Here is a 15,805-nt window from a genome sequence, read left to right as displayed (position 1 = left end):
TTGTGTGGGACCAAAGCCTGGGGCTCAGTGCTGTAGTACAGCCTTTGCATCTTACACATGCTTTGCACAGCTGGTTTGGGTAAAATGGGTCTAAAGTACCCATAGAAATGTCCATAAGACGCTTCGGAAGAAGAGATGTAACTGTTACATTTTTCATTCTAAAACCACAGAAATGTAACAGTTATGTATTCAACCATAACTCTCCCACCAAAATGCTAATCGTAACCTCTCATGTGCCAGATATACTACAAATTACATCACTAGTAATAATACATATAAACTTACTCCTCACAGCATCACTATGGATGACCAAGGCAATGAAACTCCAGATCAACAACAGAAAATGTAATACAAAATGCAATATCCTCTGGCACTGCAAATCTTTAGCTAAACATTCCTCTGAACGTTACATATTTTTAGAAGGGGAACAACCTGGTGCATTATTTTTAACCGAAACTTGGCTACATTCGGAATCTAAACCTGAACTTGGGCAAACCCTCCCCCCACCTGCATATTATATCCAGAGGAAAGACAGTAAAAAGAGGAAAGGTGGAGGCATTGCTATCATCCTTAAGAATCCCTTCAAATGTCACATTGAGTCTGATCTTATATCAGATTGCAAAAACTTCTCCTTCGCAATCTCATTCTCGACTATTCATACTTTCTCAGGAATTCTAATCTACCGTCCCCCAGGTGCATGTGGACAATTCCATAAATATCTCCCTGAAACGGCTGCTGCTCTAGCGAGCTCTTCCTCCAACTCCTCTTAGGAGATGTCAATCTACACTTAGATGACCCCACAAAATCTGAATCCTCTGAACTTATTTAAGATCTATTGGCTATCCAACTAATACAAAAAGTTTAAGGGCCTACCCACAGCAAAGGCTATATCTTAGAACCTGTGTTTTCTAATAACGACAAGATTTCAGTAGGTGACCCTATCCCTGTGCCCTGGTCTGATTACTTTTTGATCCCTATTCTTTGCACTACATCGACACAATCCACCGCTGCAAAATCTATGGGCAGTCAGGAACATCCATAGGCTAAATTACCTTTAGAATCTTGGACTCTAGCCCTTGCAAACACCATTGAAAAACTCACTCAATTTTTAGAGTCCTCCCTAGATGCAATTATCCCTAAAGAACTTAGGGCCAGATGTAGGTAGCCAAATACCGGTCGGTAACGGCTGAAAATACCGAATTTTGGCCGTTACCGACCGGTATTGGGCTATTGAGATGTAGGAGCCCATAAAAGACTGATTCAGTAAATACGAGTCAGTAATTTACGGAATCGGAAAATACGGAATCGAAATTTACCAAATCGGTATTTTCTGAATCGGAATTTACAGAATCGGTATTTTCCGAATCGGTAATTTCCGAATCGGTAAATAAGAAATGCCAAAAAATGACTATTGAGATGTAGGTAACTTCTAAAATACTGAATTTCATGAAATTCGGTATTTAAGAGTCGGTAATTACCATGGATTGAAAGCAGGTGGTAACCAGGTGCAGGCTATAAAAAGGACCCAAAATGCAACAGTGTGACCAGAATGGCGGCATTCTACGTGATAGCAAGGCGGCTATGGCTACAGGCAGCAGGAGAGAGGGTCTGAAGACGGGAGGAGCAAGTCTACAGACAGCGGATAACGCTCTTCCAAGTCACAGAGGCAGAAATCTTGCAAAGGTACAGGCTGGACCCCCAAACCATCCTGGACTTGATCAGGGACCTGCACCCACTCCTGGAGCACCCAACAATAAGGGCGCACACCATCCCACCCCATGTGCAGGTGCTCTGCAGCCTACACCTGCTTGCTTCTGGGAGTTACCAGGGGGTGATTGCTGCCATAGGTGGGGTGTCCCAGAGCTGCCTGTCCCGTTTCTTCTGCAAGTTCCTAGAGGCCATGATGCAGAGAATGCATCATTATATCAGCTTACCTGACACACATGCGGAACTGCTAAAGACGAAGACTGACTTTTACCAACTGGCACACTTCCCACACGTCATCGGCTGTATTGATGGCACCCACATCCCAATCTGCTACCTGCTGCCACAGAGTACATTTAGTGCAACAGGAAGTCAACACACACCATCAATGTGCAGGTAATCTGTGAAGCCAACAACATCATTACAGACATTGTGGCCAAATTCCCGGGAAGCACCCACGACTCCTACATCTTTCAGAACAGTGGGATCTACACACGCCTGACAGCGGGGGAATTCAGAGAAGGATACCTGCTAGGTAAAACACTGTGAAACACCCTGATAGATATTGCAGATGTATGTGTTGTTGTGCCTGTGATCAATGGCCTTATTATGTTCCAATAGGTGACAGCGCATATGCCGTCCGCTCGTTTATCCTGACACCCTACCTGAACCCATCAACGCCAAGCCAGAGACGATAGAACGTGGCACACAAATCCACTGGTAACGTTGTTGAGCGCACCTTTGGGCTCCTGAAAAGCAGGTTCCGCTGCCTCCACAAAAGCGAGGCGCACATCAGTACTCACCACTTATCTGCTGTAAGATCATTGCAACTTGCGCAATGTTGCACAAACTTGCTACTAAGAAGGGCACAGAGGTGCAATTGTGCGAATACCAGGACCATGATGATGAACATGCACTGCCGGACCCCAACACAGCAGGAATTGCGTCAGCTACAGATGGCAGACAGAGACGGGCAGAGATCACACACAACTATTTTTGAGTAAGTAATGAGACATAGACAGGTGGAGTATGTATCCAACGTAGTTTAATTGTTGGCACTACGCAGGTACTCAAAGGCACAAATGTGCAACACAAATGGTATCCATTTATAATGGTAGTCCTGGCTCACTTCCACATTGAAAGTCATGGAGTGTGGGCAGCATAAGCCATTTTCGGGCATGCCTACCGTTGCCAGATATGATCGGCTGGCTGTCCTCGCTGGGTGTGTGAGAAGCTGGTACACCATGGAGCCGCTGCTCCTCTGGGTCTCAGCAACAGGGAGGCTTGTCATGCTTCTACTACTGGTGCTTTCCTCACTCTCAGGAACATCCAGTGCAGCAGTATGTGCTGACTATGCATTAAGCATCACCTCTACAGCACTCGTCACCCTTGCAAGGCCCCAATGGAAACCTCGTTGCTGCTGTGTGCTAAGCCCTCTTGCATGTTGACACTTCGCCTGCACAGAAGGGAAGTAGCTGTGGCCAGGCAGTTAACAGCCTTTGTGTGTCGCTGTGCTTCCTGCCTGTCCTTCCTCCTTGTTGCTCTGTCCTGATCTAGTTTCGTGCACAAGAGAAGCACGGATAGCGACATGTCCGCATCCCTGCAGCCATCTCTCTCATTCCTGATGCCATCCCTTTGTTCTCATCAACCAGTGCAGTGATGCCCTTCCAAATGTATTCCATGTTTGCATTCAGGTGCCTCATCTGCCGTTGCACCGACTGGATAGCCTTCCCCTGCATTCTTTGGATCTTCACCATGCTACCCTCCAGCTCACGAAAGACACTGGGACCCTCCACATGTTGTTAATCACTGCTGTGTCTGGGCCTGCGACGTCTGGTAACTGTGCGGGCACCCTCTGCGCTCGACTTCTGTGTGGCTGTGCTTCCTTCCCCAGCCAAGGTTGGTGTCTCACCCCCCTCCATGTCACCTGCTGATGTTTCCATTTCAACTAGTGGGGCAACAACATGCCACTTGCTCTTTTGAGGTGCAGGTGTTGTTTGCGGCAGTAACGCAGGCAGTTCAGGTGAGGACAGTAGCAGAGGGGATCCTGAACGCTCTGGGGATGCCTGCAGCTGTGGAGACATTTCAAGCTCTTGAGATGGTGGCTGTGTTGTTGCTGCACCAGTGTCTTCAGAGACATTCCCTGCACTTGTGCCTGCCTCCTGGCTGTCGTCCCTCTGTGTTGCACTGCCTTCCTTCTCCCTGGTATGGCTGCGAGATATATCACCTGTGGACATAAAAGAGTACATTAGCTATGTGTTCCTGCCTCATTGCTTATACAATTGAATTCTTCTCACATATAACCCTGTACATATTGCCTCAGCTTCATTATCACTGATATGTGTTGCATCACTTGTTGCTTGGTGTGCTGTATGACATGGCAGATCTTTACATGACTACATCTTCCATAATGCATATTGCTTCCTCTACTGGAGTGGGGTTAACACTGCCACATAGGCGAAAGGGAAGACGATGGGGTGGGGGTGATTGCTGTGCATGCTTCTTACCTTTTCTAGTGGCAGCTCTGGCTGAGCTGTCTGCATCTCCCAGTCCACAGATGCTCTCTGGTTCTATGGTGGACTCCACCAGCTCCTCCAGCTCAGTGAGGGGAGGTGCACAGTACTTCCCTCCTCCAGTTCGGTTTGCCTCTTTGTAGAGCTCTGCAATTTTCTTCTTGGTCAAGCTCCTGAGGTCGTACCACCTCTTTTTCAGGTCATCTATGTCCCTTGGAGTCACTCCTACCGCATTCACCTTGGACTGTATTTCAAGCCAAATCTTTCTTTTGGCAGATTCAGCCACAGTCAGGGACTGCCTTCCAAACAATTTTTGGTGTTCTTTCACCACCTCCTCCACGAGGACCTGCAGCTCCATGGTGCTGAATTTTATTTTTCTCTTCCTCTCTTGGAGTTCCTTTTCACTGGAGTTTGCCTTTTTCCAAGCACGGAAACTGCCCTCCTCGCTGTAGTCAAGGAATCCCAGAAAATTCTCTACCTTGGAGGAGCAGTTGCGATTATCCTCCTCGACCTGAGCTCCGCCTTCGATACTGTCAATTCTAACATCCTTCTTAACAGACTTAGGATTGTCGGAGTCTAAGGTAGTGTCATCACTTGACTTCAGTTCTTCTTAGAGGTTAGATCATTCCAGGTTTTTGAAGGAGGTAACACATCCAAGGAGCTGTGGAGTGCCCCAAAGCTCATCACTTAGCCCCACATTGTTTAATGTATATAGGAGACCTCTTGCTGAGATTGTCTTGCCATATGGGATTAACATTGTTAAGTATGCTGATGACACGCAACTGGTGGTTGCCCTTAACCATTCGCAGAACTTCCCATCTGACCTGGAATCCTGTCTGGTGAAAGTTGCAAAATGGATGGAGTTTTCCTGTCTCAAGATTAATAGAGATAAAACTGAGCTAATGGTCCTGGGCAATTCTACTATCCCTGATTTCGGACTGGCCTGGCCAAACTGTCTTGGCCTTTTTTTGGAAGGAAAGTGTCAGGTTATAAACGTTAATGTTTGTTGAGTAAACTAGACGTTATAGAAATCAATAACCCTACTAGATATTCATTGTTCAGATTATTTATTCATATTTCATTTTTTGATTTTTGTATTTCTTTTGTGACTCTTTTTTCTATTCTTTCATTTATACAAATATTGATGTTTTTGAGTTATTTTAAACACATTTTTTTACATATAATACATTCTAAATACTGTACAATAGAAAAGATTTAAAAACATTCAACCATACGCAGAGATTATTCCTTTCAACGCGTTTCGGCCGTTCGCCTTCCTCAGGAATTCTGCATATTTCTTTTCTTAATCAAATAGCTGCTGAGTTTATCAGACTCTATAGCATATGCACTGGATTTATGAAGTCTGCTACCTATATGGTTTGCTCCTAGTCTGTTTTCTGAATGTGTTAGTAGCTGCACTGGCTATATTTGGATGATATTCTTGTTCTGTTGCTTGAGGCGTGACGTTCTATATGGGTTTGGATAGGTTCAAGATGACGATACTGTATGTGCTCTGCAGCTCCAAGAAGGTTCTTCATAAAATCCCTTAATGGTGATACTTCTTTGTTATTGTTGCTTCTTTTCACCTTGTGTATAGCCTCTGCTTTATCCTTTCACTTTAGTTTGTGTGACAGATATTCTATACTTGGTGTTCTTCTGTAAGATGCAGTAGTCAGACTTCTGCTCTATTTGTATTGTAGTGCCTTGGCTTAGGGATCTGAACTTGTATTTGACCTCTGTGGAATATTCTGGCTTGAGCGTGTTGGTTCTAGCATTCCCTCGTGCTTCTCATCCTGATGTGCTCGATAGTTGCCAAACTGTCTTGGCCCTCATCCAGCCCGTAACACTAAGATTAAAAGTCTAGGCGTTTGGCTGGTTAAGTCCCTTAAATTCAACCATTAAGCAGTGAATTTGGCAGCAACCTGCTATGGCACCCTTAGACTGCTTCGGAAAGTCCTATCTCTCCTTCCCATAACGGCAAGGAGAGTCATGGTCTAGGCATTGATTCTTTCTCACCTGGACTATGGAAAATCCCTCCATTTTGGGGCCCCAAAATCAATGATAAGAAAACTGCAAGTTGTACAGAATTGTGCAGCTCGGCTATTGCTTAACATTCCTAAAACTCACTCTGCTAGGCCGGCCTTGAAGACTCCACACTGGCTGCCAATTAGTGAAAGAATGAAATGTAAAGCTTTGTGTACAGCCCACAAGACCCTTTGGGAGAAAGGGCCCATAATCAATCGCTCACTCATCACCTTCTATCGTCCCAGGAGATGTCTATGTTTGGCTAACCCATTTCTAGCCTCAGTCCCTAAAACTAAAAGGGCAAGATGTGGAGGCCGCTCCTTCTCTTATACCACTGCTAGACTGTGGAACATCTTCCCTCCACATCTCCGCTCAGTGACCCACCATCTCTCCTTCTGGAAACTTCTCAAAACGTGGTTATTTCAAAACGCAGTGACGTAACCATCTAGCCGGTTGCTTTGCCTGATGCTGCTATCGCAGGGATGCCTTCGGCTAGCCATGCACTATATAAATGCTTATAATAATTATAACTTTTGGAGGTTCTACACTAAATGTGAAATAGATATAGAATAAGGAATAGTTCTTGCATTCCAAATGGACTAATCATGCAAAGTCTGGCTTTCAAACTTCAGCTGTATTAGGTAAAAGGAAGTGATCTGGATGTAAAAGCCTATTATGGACATTGTGGATGAAGCTTATGTCCAAATGGTTGCTTGTCGCAGGTCTCTGAGCTAGACTCAAGAACATGGGGTTGGCACAGAATTTGATCAACAGGAATAGTAGTACATAGTGCAAGGGCTGATCAAGGGACATACAAGGACATAACAAAGGGTCTGACCAAAGGAAAGAGTCACTCTCAAGCCACATGGTGCAAGGTCAAAGACTATGCATAAGCTGTTATATCAATAGAGGACTGGGTACTACACCCTTAGAAGACCGGCCCTTTGTTAACCACTGCTGCACATGGTTCAAGTTGTGCACTGAGGATTCTGCCCATACAGGTTCCTGGTGCAGGACCATGCCGAAGACAAGACTCTGTGCCCAAATCCTACTATGCTTGGCTGAAGACCATGCTGAATGTGTGATGTCCACACATGGGGTGGGTGCAGGACCTAGCCTCAGATAAAGTGAAATGGGCATGCAGCCTACATAGAGAAAAGTGAGAGTGCACATGACTGCTTTGATCGGCCCCAGAGGGCCAACCAAACAGACAGGGCCCACAGCATTTGGCAAGCCACTCCTCCCTGACCCACCCGCCCCCAACAAGACATACCCTTCTGCTTACTCGCAGTGCGAGAAGCAGAAACATAAAATGGTAATTTTACCATTTTATGTTCCTGCTTCTCGCACTGCGAGAAAGCAATCAGGCAACGCTCTTCCGCCCTGATGGAGGAGCCGCTCCTGCCTCACAGGTCACTCCAACAATGGAAGCCATCTATGTATGTAGATTTGCTCATACAAAAATGTTTGCGAGTAAAATCTTTTAAAATGGAAAAACAAACATTTACGAATTCTAAACACTGTGTGGGCCTGATCCTTAAGAACAAATTGAAAACTTTCACCCAGATTTCCAAATTTTAGGAATGTTCAAAGGTTTCCAACAATAATCCTAGAAACAAATGACTGAGGTTATGCACATTTTTTTAAATATGAAAGCTGTATTCCACAGATTTCCCAATTATTCATCTACCAAGTAGTTTGTGGTATTTCTACTTATCCCATGCCTAGGCACTTACATAATTTGCTCTCCTAAATGTCAGATCGCACTGTTAATTCACAAGCCTATTGTAAACGTGTGCATACCTGGCTTAGGTTTTTCTCAGGTCTATGAAACTGTCATGATAGTATCTTTCCAGCATTTGTACGTTCATGCTTATCTTGCTTAGCTTTCCTCAAAAGTGACTATACACATACTATAGTCAGGGATAAGTTTGTAAGAAAAAAACGTTGCAGCTTCACACATTTTAATGAATTCCTACTTGAATGCATGCAAGATATCCCACATACACATATTTACGTAAGATGCAATGGTACATTCAAAATTCCTGGGTACTGTATTTTTCCCACCACAGCGAAAATATTTTTTCGAGGAGAAACCCTTCTCCTACACACTGAATATTGTGAGGGGCGTTTCGTGCCTACCCACACCCTGGAAAGGGATTCTTTAGTGTACCCTTGACAGGACTATATCTCAAAAGCGTCGAGGGTGAGAAGTGGTAAAAAATGTCCGTTTATGAGTGGGTGTGCACAAGCTTTTCAGGGCATTTCTTCCCTGGAACACCCACTCTCCATCCCTCAGAGTAGTTTATTCACATGAAAAACGCTGTGTATGTAAATATTTTTACACGTTTAAAACCATATTGCATGACTGTCAACTGTGGTTTAAAATTCGCCAAAAGAATTATTAATGTGTGCAAGCTAAAAGTGCTTCTGCCTGTACTAAGCGTGTGACAACAGGAGGCATGGCTTAGGGTCTGGTCTCTCTGTCTGTCTGTATAAGCATGTGATACAAACAGGCAGTGCTTAGGGTATTGTTGTGTGTCTGCCTGCACTAAGTGTACTAAGATATAAATATGCAGAGCTTGCCGTCTCTGAGCTACCTCCTAACGCTAAGCTTGTAACACAAACAGGGCAGTGTTTACAGCATGTTTAATAGTTTCACTTGTACATGATACATTTTAACTCATAACCTCTGGATTCCATCTCTTGTAACTTTATGTATGGCACGGGTATGGATGGCCTTGCGGGGGATTGTAAGAAAGAGTTTATTTCCGAGCGCCCAGAGCCCTCGTCACCCCCCTCCCCAAGCCACGAAGGTCTCATCACTGCCCCGGCCTTCTACCCCCTGAACCAATGGGTATCCCTTCGATCACCATCGGAAGTGCAGTGGAGATAGAGAGAGCCCTATCTGGGCCTCCCTCGAATGATTAGCTTTTATGGCCTCGTGGCTCGCTCGCTCGTTCGATCGTGACGTGCCGGGAGCTCTTGATCTGTGCCGAGTAAACCTGCCTATCAAGGTGGACGAAGCCTCTTCACCTGAGAGGCGAGCCGAGGCACATGTCCCAGTAGAAGCGTGAGCCTGGGAAGCACCAGAGGGGCTCCGCTTTCTCCCAAAGCACTCCGAGGATTGTCCAATGGCGTCGGGTCAGCTGGCACGGTTCTTACGGAGGCTGCTGGAGCGGTGGGGCAGCCGGTAGGTGAGGGTGAGAGGTTTGTGTGCATGGCAGCTGGTTGCATTGTTGTGATTTGTCCTTATCTGGAGGCAGGCAGTGGACCTTTGCTCCTGTTTATCTGGTGGTGCGAGAGCTGTGGTACAGATTGGGCATATGACGTCGTGACGCCACGTTTCCAGTTCTGGGCTTTCATTTGACAACCTGATGTGTTCTAGGAGCAAATTTGCTTCTATTGGACTAATGGGAATAATACATGTGGCAGCAATGATTTGTAACAAAAAAGGTCCAGATGGTCAGAATGGTGCGCTGCCACCTTTTGTGGTGAGGTAACAACTCTAGTGGTGCAATATTCAAAGGAGGTAATAAAAATAACCCTACAAATTAAGGATTAATTGCGCTGATTAATAATGACCTAACATACTTTCCATTTTTACTGCTAATAGAAATGACAACCAGAGCAATGAAAATCAGATCATACCGATCAATCAAACAGGGTTCAATAGAGGCACTAGCACAATCCCCAACATAATGGCCCGTCAATACCAATTGGTCAGGCAAAGTGTAATTCTCCACCTCTACACCTGTTACATAGATTTTAAAGCAGCTTTTGACAGGATTGATCATCCAAAACACTGCGCAAAGTCGGTTAAGTGGGGAATTCCTCTAGGCCTATTATTAGCCATCCAAATGCTTCACAAAGGTACTTGGGTGAGAATAAAGTTGGCAACCGGCACATACCTCTTGAGTAAAATTAACACCAACCAAGGTCTGAAGCAGGAGTGTGTGCTAACACACCAGCTTTTCAATGTATTTATGGCTAAACAGAGGAAATGCTCATGCTCCTGTGCTTGGAGGTCTGCCACTAAAGCAATACATATGTTATATGCCGAAGATGTTACCCTACTGGGTTAGCCACCCATTGGCCTCCAGAGTAAGCATGGGCGAATTTTGCGGATCTCGCGTTCGCGTATTTTGCGGATTTGCGGATTCGCAATCCGCAAAATCCGCGAATTCCCGCGAATTTGCGGATTTTTTTTTTTTTTGTGTTCGCCCGTGTTTCTGCCAGTTCGCGAGGGTTTTTACAATTTCGCAATTTGCGAACTTACCTGTCGGGTCGCAAGTTTTGCGAACTTGTTGTTTCTACGTGTCCAGCCTGTTTGGGACACTCTTCTTCATCACTGCCACTCTCTGTCACCACTGCCACTCTCTGACTACTCATGCCACCCTCTGGCCCACCCATGCCACCCTCTGTTTCATCACCACACCCTCTGGTTGTCCAGTGTACATTATTTTCGGCAAAGCAAAGCACACCTTCCCTGCCTCAAGTGACCTGAATTAATTTGGGGCTGATTAATGTGTCACAGAATATTTTTTTAGCTGGCACCTGCTTCCTTAGTGCGCCCTGATTAGTGATCTTTTGCACTTGCTAAGTGCTTTCATTGTTGCAAAATTAGTTACAACACCTGCCCTGCCCCAACTGACAATAATGAATTAGGGGCTGATTAATGGATTTTAACTTCCAGCCTGGCTCCTGCTTGTCTCCCTTAGCTGTAATTCAGGACCTTTGTGGCATATGTGTAACTATTCTGAGGTTCAGAGCAGGGTCACATAATAGTTTCAACTGGCAACTGAACTCTGGAGGGGCCCCTCAGGAAGCACTACAGGAAATGGCTACTAATGATGAGCCTGAACTTTTGAACCTGGTAAGTAGTTACTTTCAGTTTTGCTAAGAGCGTATTTCTGCAATTTTGCACTTATTCGCGGGGCGCGAACTCACGCGAACAGTGCGAGCAGTGCGAGCAGTGCGAGCAAAATCCGCTGCTCGCGGATTTGCGGATTTTGCGGGAGATTCGCGAATCTCGCGGATTGCGAATTTCCCAAAAATCCGCAAAATCCGCGAGCGGAACGGATTTTCCGCCCATACTTACTCCAGAGACTGATCACAGTCATTTAAGTATTTTGTGACCTTAACAACCTAGAAATAAATCATAAGAAATCAAAAACAATGGCGGTCAATGGTAAAAGGAAGTACAGATTTAGCTGGCACCTGGGAGACGAGCCTCTTGATAATGTAAGAGATTGCAAATACTTTAGGTTTGCATACGATTCAAAGGGAAATTTCAATGCACAAAAGACGGAAAGGAATGGGGCCAGCTATGGCCTTAAAGACCCTCTATAAAACACTGAGAGGTCCAACTCTATCACCGCTGATAAAACTGATGAAAGCCAAACTCGCCCTAACTATAGCTTATGGCAGTGAAACTTTGAAAGGGAGGAACAGCTTACTGCTAGAATAAAGCATTACTACGGTCCTAAGGTATGTGTTCCACATACCAACAAACGTCTTACCGGTTCATCTTCAGCTTGAGCTGGGAATCAAGTAACAATCCTTAGGTAGACAGGCAGCCATTGTACAAATGTGCCACAAATTCAAAAATACCATGGTAATGTCACTGAACCAGCTAATATGGAAGGAGACGTCAGGTCACACTAAGTCTCCAGCATGGCATTACCAAATCCAGGTATTGAGATCCCTAGGAGCCTTAGAGCCCTGGGAAGCTCCGACAGGTCACTCGGTCTTTAAAAGAATGATCAATAAATCAGTCAATGTACAGTGACTCATTGAAGACAAAGCCTCCCTAGCTAGCAGACGGTATGGATGGATGACTTTGAAGAATTACAGTCTCCTGAAACCCCAGCTATACTTTGGAGACTGGCTATCCTATCCACATGAACGAAAAATTATTAAGTATAGGCTTGGCATATTATCTTTTTCTATCCACAGGCCGACCTGGAGCAGAGAGTTCAATTCGCCACTGTGTAGGCTCTGCGGGGATGCAAATCAGGACATTACTCATATTGTGTTTTTGTTTCAAACCAGCTTATGAGAGACAGCACCAACTGCACCTTGGCCTAAATCAACACGGATAAGAACCAAGCGTCAAGCTATCCTCCCATGTTTTACATCTGATGATGCAGTGTTAAGCTTTCAGCTGGAAACACTTGTGGTACAAGATGAGAGGTTGTTAAAAACTGGTGTTGGATCAGGCTTGGCACCTCAATTTGAGCAGAACGACAACCCTCTGCAACCAATAGTCTGTGCACAATGTCAGCGACCTTTCACTGTAGTCGCACCATTAAGCCTTAGGTTTGTGCAAGGGACCTGTTGCTCTCAAATGCCATGACCTTCAGGCCGAAGTGCTGAAGTAGCATTTTGGCACACTAGGCAAACAGTCGTGAGATGCAATCACTGCACTGACCTTAAAAGGACTATCACTAGTATAACGGCCACAAAAGGATTTTCACTATGAAGTCGAATGGTGGAAATAAGCATGTGCAAGTGCCGCAGCATAGTGGCTTAGAGAGCCTCACTGCTAACATTGGGATGCTCCAGCAAAGAACATCGTATTGCAGCCTGTCACGAAGAACTTTATAACATAACACTGCCAGTAACCATAAAATCTGATAATGGCTTCCTTTCAGTCATTAAGTCGGGTAATATTTTATTACTGTGGCTCAGCACATAGCACTTAGGAACAGAAATGTACCCAGTAATTCAAACTTCACAACTGCATAGGCAATCCTTTTAACATTATTTAAATGCAATTCGTAAATATTTGTCTCGTTTATCCAATGATTTTAATCAATTTTGTGCATAGAAAACTACTTAACTTGACGATTGCACTAACCACACTTTCAAACTCCGCAATGTGGAAGTGTCAGCAAGGTAACCGTGGAATACTCCTCTTGGCACACTTTTGTGAACAGTGAGGCGGACTGGTTTTCTATTCCATCTAGACAACGCCAGGTAGGATGGAGCCTGGTAAAAACACTGCCAGTCTCATACAGCGATGTATTAAGCCCTGGGGAAACTGGGCAATTGCCCAGGGCCCCCACTTTTCGAGGAAACCCCTGCTAATAAATTGGGAAATTACCATGGTCATGTCGCGGTGATAAACGGTTATATTCTTTTTTTCAAAACAAACAGACTGAATGACATTCTCAGCCATTGTTCAGATAGCTGGAGCACACAATCACTAGATAAAAGCTTCTTAGTTACAAAATGGAAGATCAAAACAAATCAGCACAAACATGTGCAAACCCAGAGATATCTGGTTCTGAACTAAGGGTGACAAGAGAAAAATATAAGTTGAGCGACATTTTCTCATACGCTCTATAAGATAAGATCACATAAACATGTATTACTTTCTTAAGCGATCTGAAAATAACTATAAAATAAGTTAATAAAAAACAGCAGCATCCTAAAGAGAACTTAATAGCTAAACTAAACTGGCTGCAATATATGTATCATCCTATCATCAAATCATACCCGATATACAACATCTAGCATGTTAGTCCATAAAATGTATATATACACCAGTGTATGAAAACAGAATAGCAACTATGTCCAGACCCTGCTGATGCATCCATTGGTTTTGTGGCAAAGTGTTTCTGTATTCATTTTGGCAATATTGGTGTAATTTCTCTTGCCACTTTAAATCCCTAATCTTTTTATTTTCTTCACAAAGAAAACCTATACCATCTAGTGCCACATAGAAAACATGCATCTATGTTAATGCCTTCCCAACCGCTACAGCTAAATTATAACATTTAAAAGAACCCAGTCTTATTAATGCCAGGTCTGAAGTAAAGAAGAAACACTTAACTGCTTCCATGAGCCGGACGGCCTCGGCCATCTGACGTCACGGTGGACGTGGGCGGAGGACAGCCTCCGGCCGTCTGAACCGCGTACGCGTGGAATTCTCCAGCACCGCATGAGAATTTCGGCTGCAGCGAAACGGTTAAATAATGCACTAATTTATAACAATATTTGCAACTTTTGTTTATTAGTGAAACAAGGCATTTAGAGGAACTACATCTCCCATTGATGATTTTGTCCCTCAGTGGTTCATAATTTTGCTATGACCATATCATTAAGAAAGGTGGTGGGATGGTAATTATCCCTCATGAGTATCTCTCGCTTAAAATTGAGACATATAAGCAATTTGATGGTGTAATGGTAATATAACCTGGAATCAGCTATGCTATAAAAGGCCTGAGACTGCAAAATATGTGCAATTTGAGGGATGGTATTGCTTTCAGATGTCTAAGTGATAGGACTGCTGTCTGAAGTTTGAGTCTGTAAAATCTATGTAGCATGAAGAACATATTTGCTGTCTGAGGTTTGCGCTAGCACAATCTGTGTAACCTGAGGGATAGCTCAGAGGTCATAGTTTCGAGAAGTTGATACCTTAGCCTGTGAACTCTGCATGCGTAACTTTGTAGATAGCTTTCCTGTGTGAAGTCTGAGCCCATGTTCGCATCTGTGTAAACTGAGACATTGTCTTGCTGGCAAAAGCTTGAATGTTTATGATTTAAGTTATATGAGAAAAAAACTATTTTTTAAAGTCAGAGTCTGTGACTTCAGTGCTGACTTTAACTATATGAACCTCGATTCTGTGTAGAGCACTTGGATGTCTTTGAAATTAGTACTAACTTATACAGTGTTCCAGGAAATGCTGCAGTGCACCCCACATCTTTCTTAAGTGAAGTATATATATATTAAACAAAAAATCATAAGTATTGTTTTTCTTTATAGCTTTACTGATGTTCAAGTCTGTCCTTTCTGATTTTTTCAACTCTTTTTATTTTATTAAAACTTTGCAATAATGCGTACAATACAATCCTGTGTATCACTTCAAATCAATGATGGTAGATTACAATCCAATTCTGAACATCCCACTGCTGTCCCTCCCCACCCATCCTAGGCCCACGTGTCCTGTCTGTGTGTCTGACCCCTGTCGCTGTTCCGAAGGGGAGGAGCAGATGTTATCGCAATACGCATTCCATTTCCCCCATATGTTATCCCATTTCTTGGGACAACCCCTATACGTGTAGACTGCTCGTTCCGCTAACATGCACCAGTCAATATTTTGTTTCCAGTTTACAACCGTTGGTGGATCCAGAAGACTCCATTTGGGGGTAATATAAACCCATTGGATGCCCACAATTGATCCATACGGTTGAAATCAGTGACGTCCCAAATGTTAAGGAGACATGTCTTAGGAGATAAGAGCCGGGGGAGGGCCTTCATTTTGTAGAGAGCTGCATGCCCTAATAGTGACACCGGCAGTGTACACCAATTTCTCACATCGCTTTGTATTCAAGCCTATGAGCCTAAGAGGTTCCTTTCATAGATGAGTGAGGGGGTCAGCTGTTGTGTACCTACCCTCCCAGGACCCTGATATCCCAGCAAAGCGCCTATAGGTGTCTGTATGTGTCTGAGATATAAATGGAAAGGTTGTCTTCACTAGTATCCCAACCCCTCTGGACCCAGTCGTAAATCCAGTATGAATTATGAGTTTATATCCCCACTTGTCGAGAGCCTTG

At 44.2% G+C, this 15,805-nt stretch overlaps 1 protein-coding gene across 2 annotated transcripts in view; it reads left to right on the top strand.

Annotated features, from left to right (window-relative positions):
* The window catches only part of SLC6A4 (solute carrier family 6 member 4), a 644,456-nt gene that overhangs the window by 155,688 nt on the left and 472,963 nt on the right, over nucleotides 1–15,805 (top strand). The window contains exon 1 of one of the 2 annotated variants that reach the window (XM_086955089.1): nucleotides 9,237–9,435. The exons of the other annotated variant lie outside the window; for it this stretch is intronic. Coding sequence (XP_086811215.1) covers nucleotides 9,377–9,435 — 59 coding nt within the window. The 5' untranslated portion in view covers nucleotides 9,237–9,376. Of the gene's footprint in view, nucleotides 1–9,236; nucleotides 9,436–15,805 lie in introns of those variants that run through there. 2 annotated transcript variants of the gene reach the window in all.

The sequence above is a fragment of the Lissotriton vulgaris genome, chromosome 2_1 (assembly GCF_964263255.1).
Source record: "Lissotriton vulgaris chromosome 2_1, aLisVul1.2, whole genome shotgun sequence".
NCBI lineage: Eukaryota > Metazoa > Chordata > Amphibia > Caudata > Salamandridae > Lissotriton > Lissotriton vulgaris.
The sequence above is the reverse complement of the archived record's forward strand: the minus strand, read 5'-3'. Positions and strand labels throughout refer to the sequence as shown.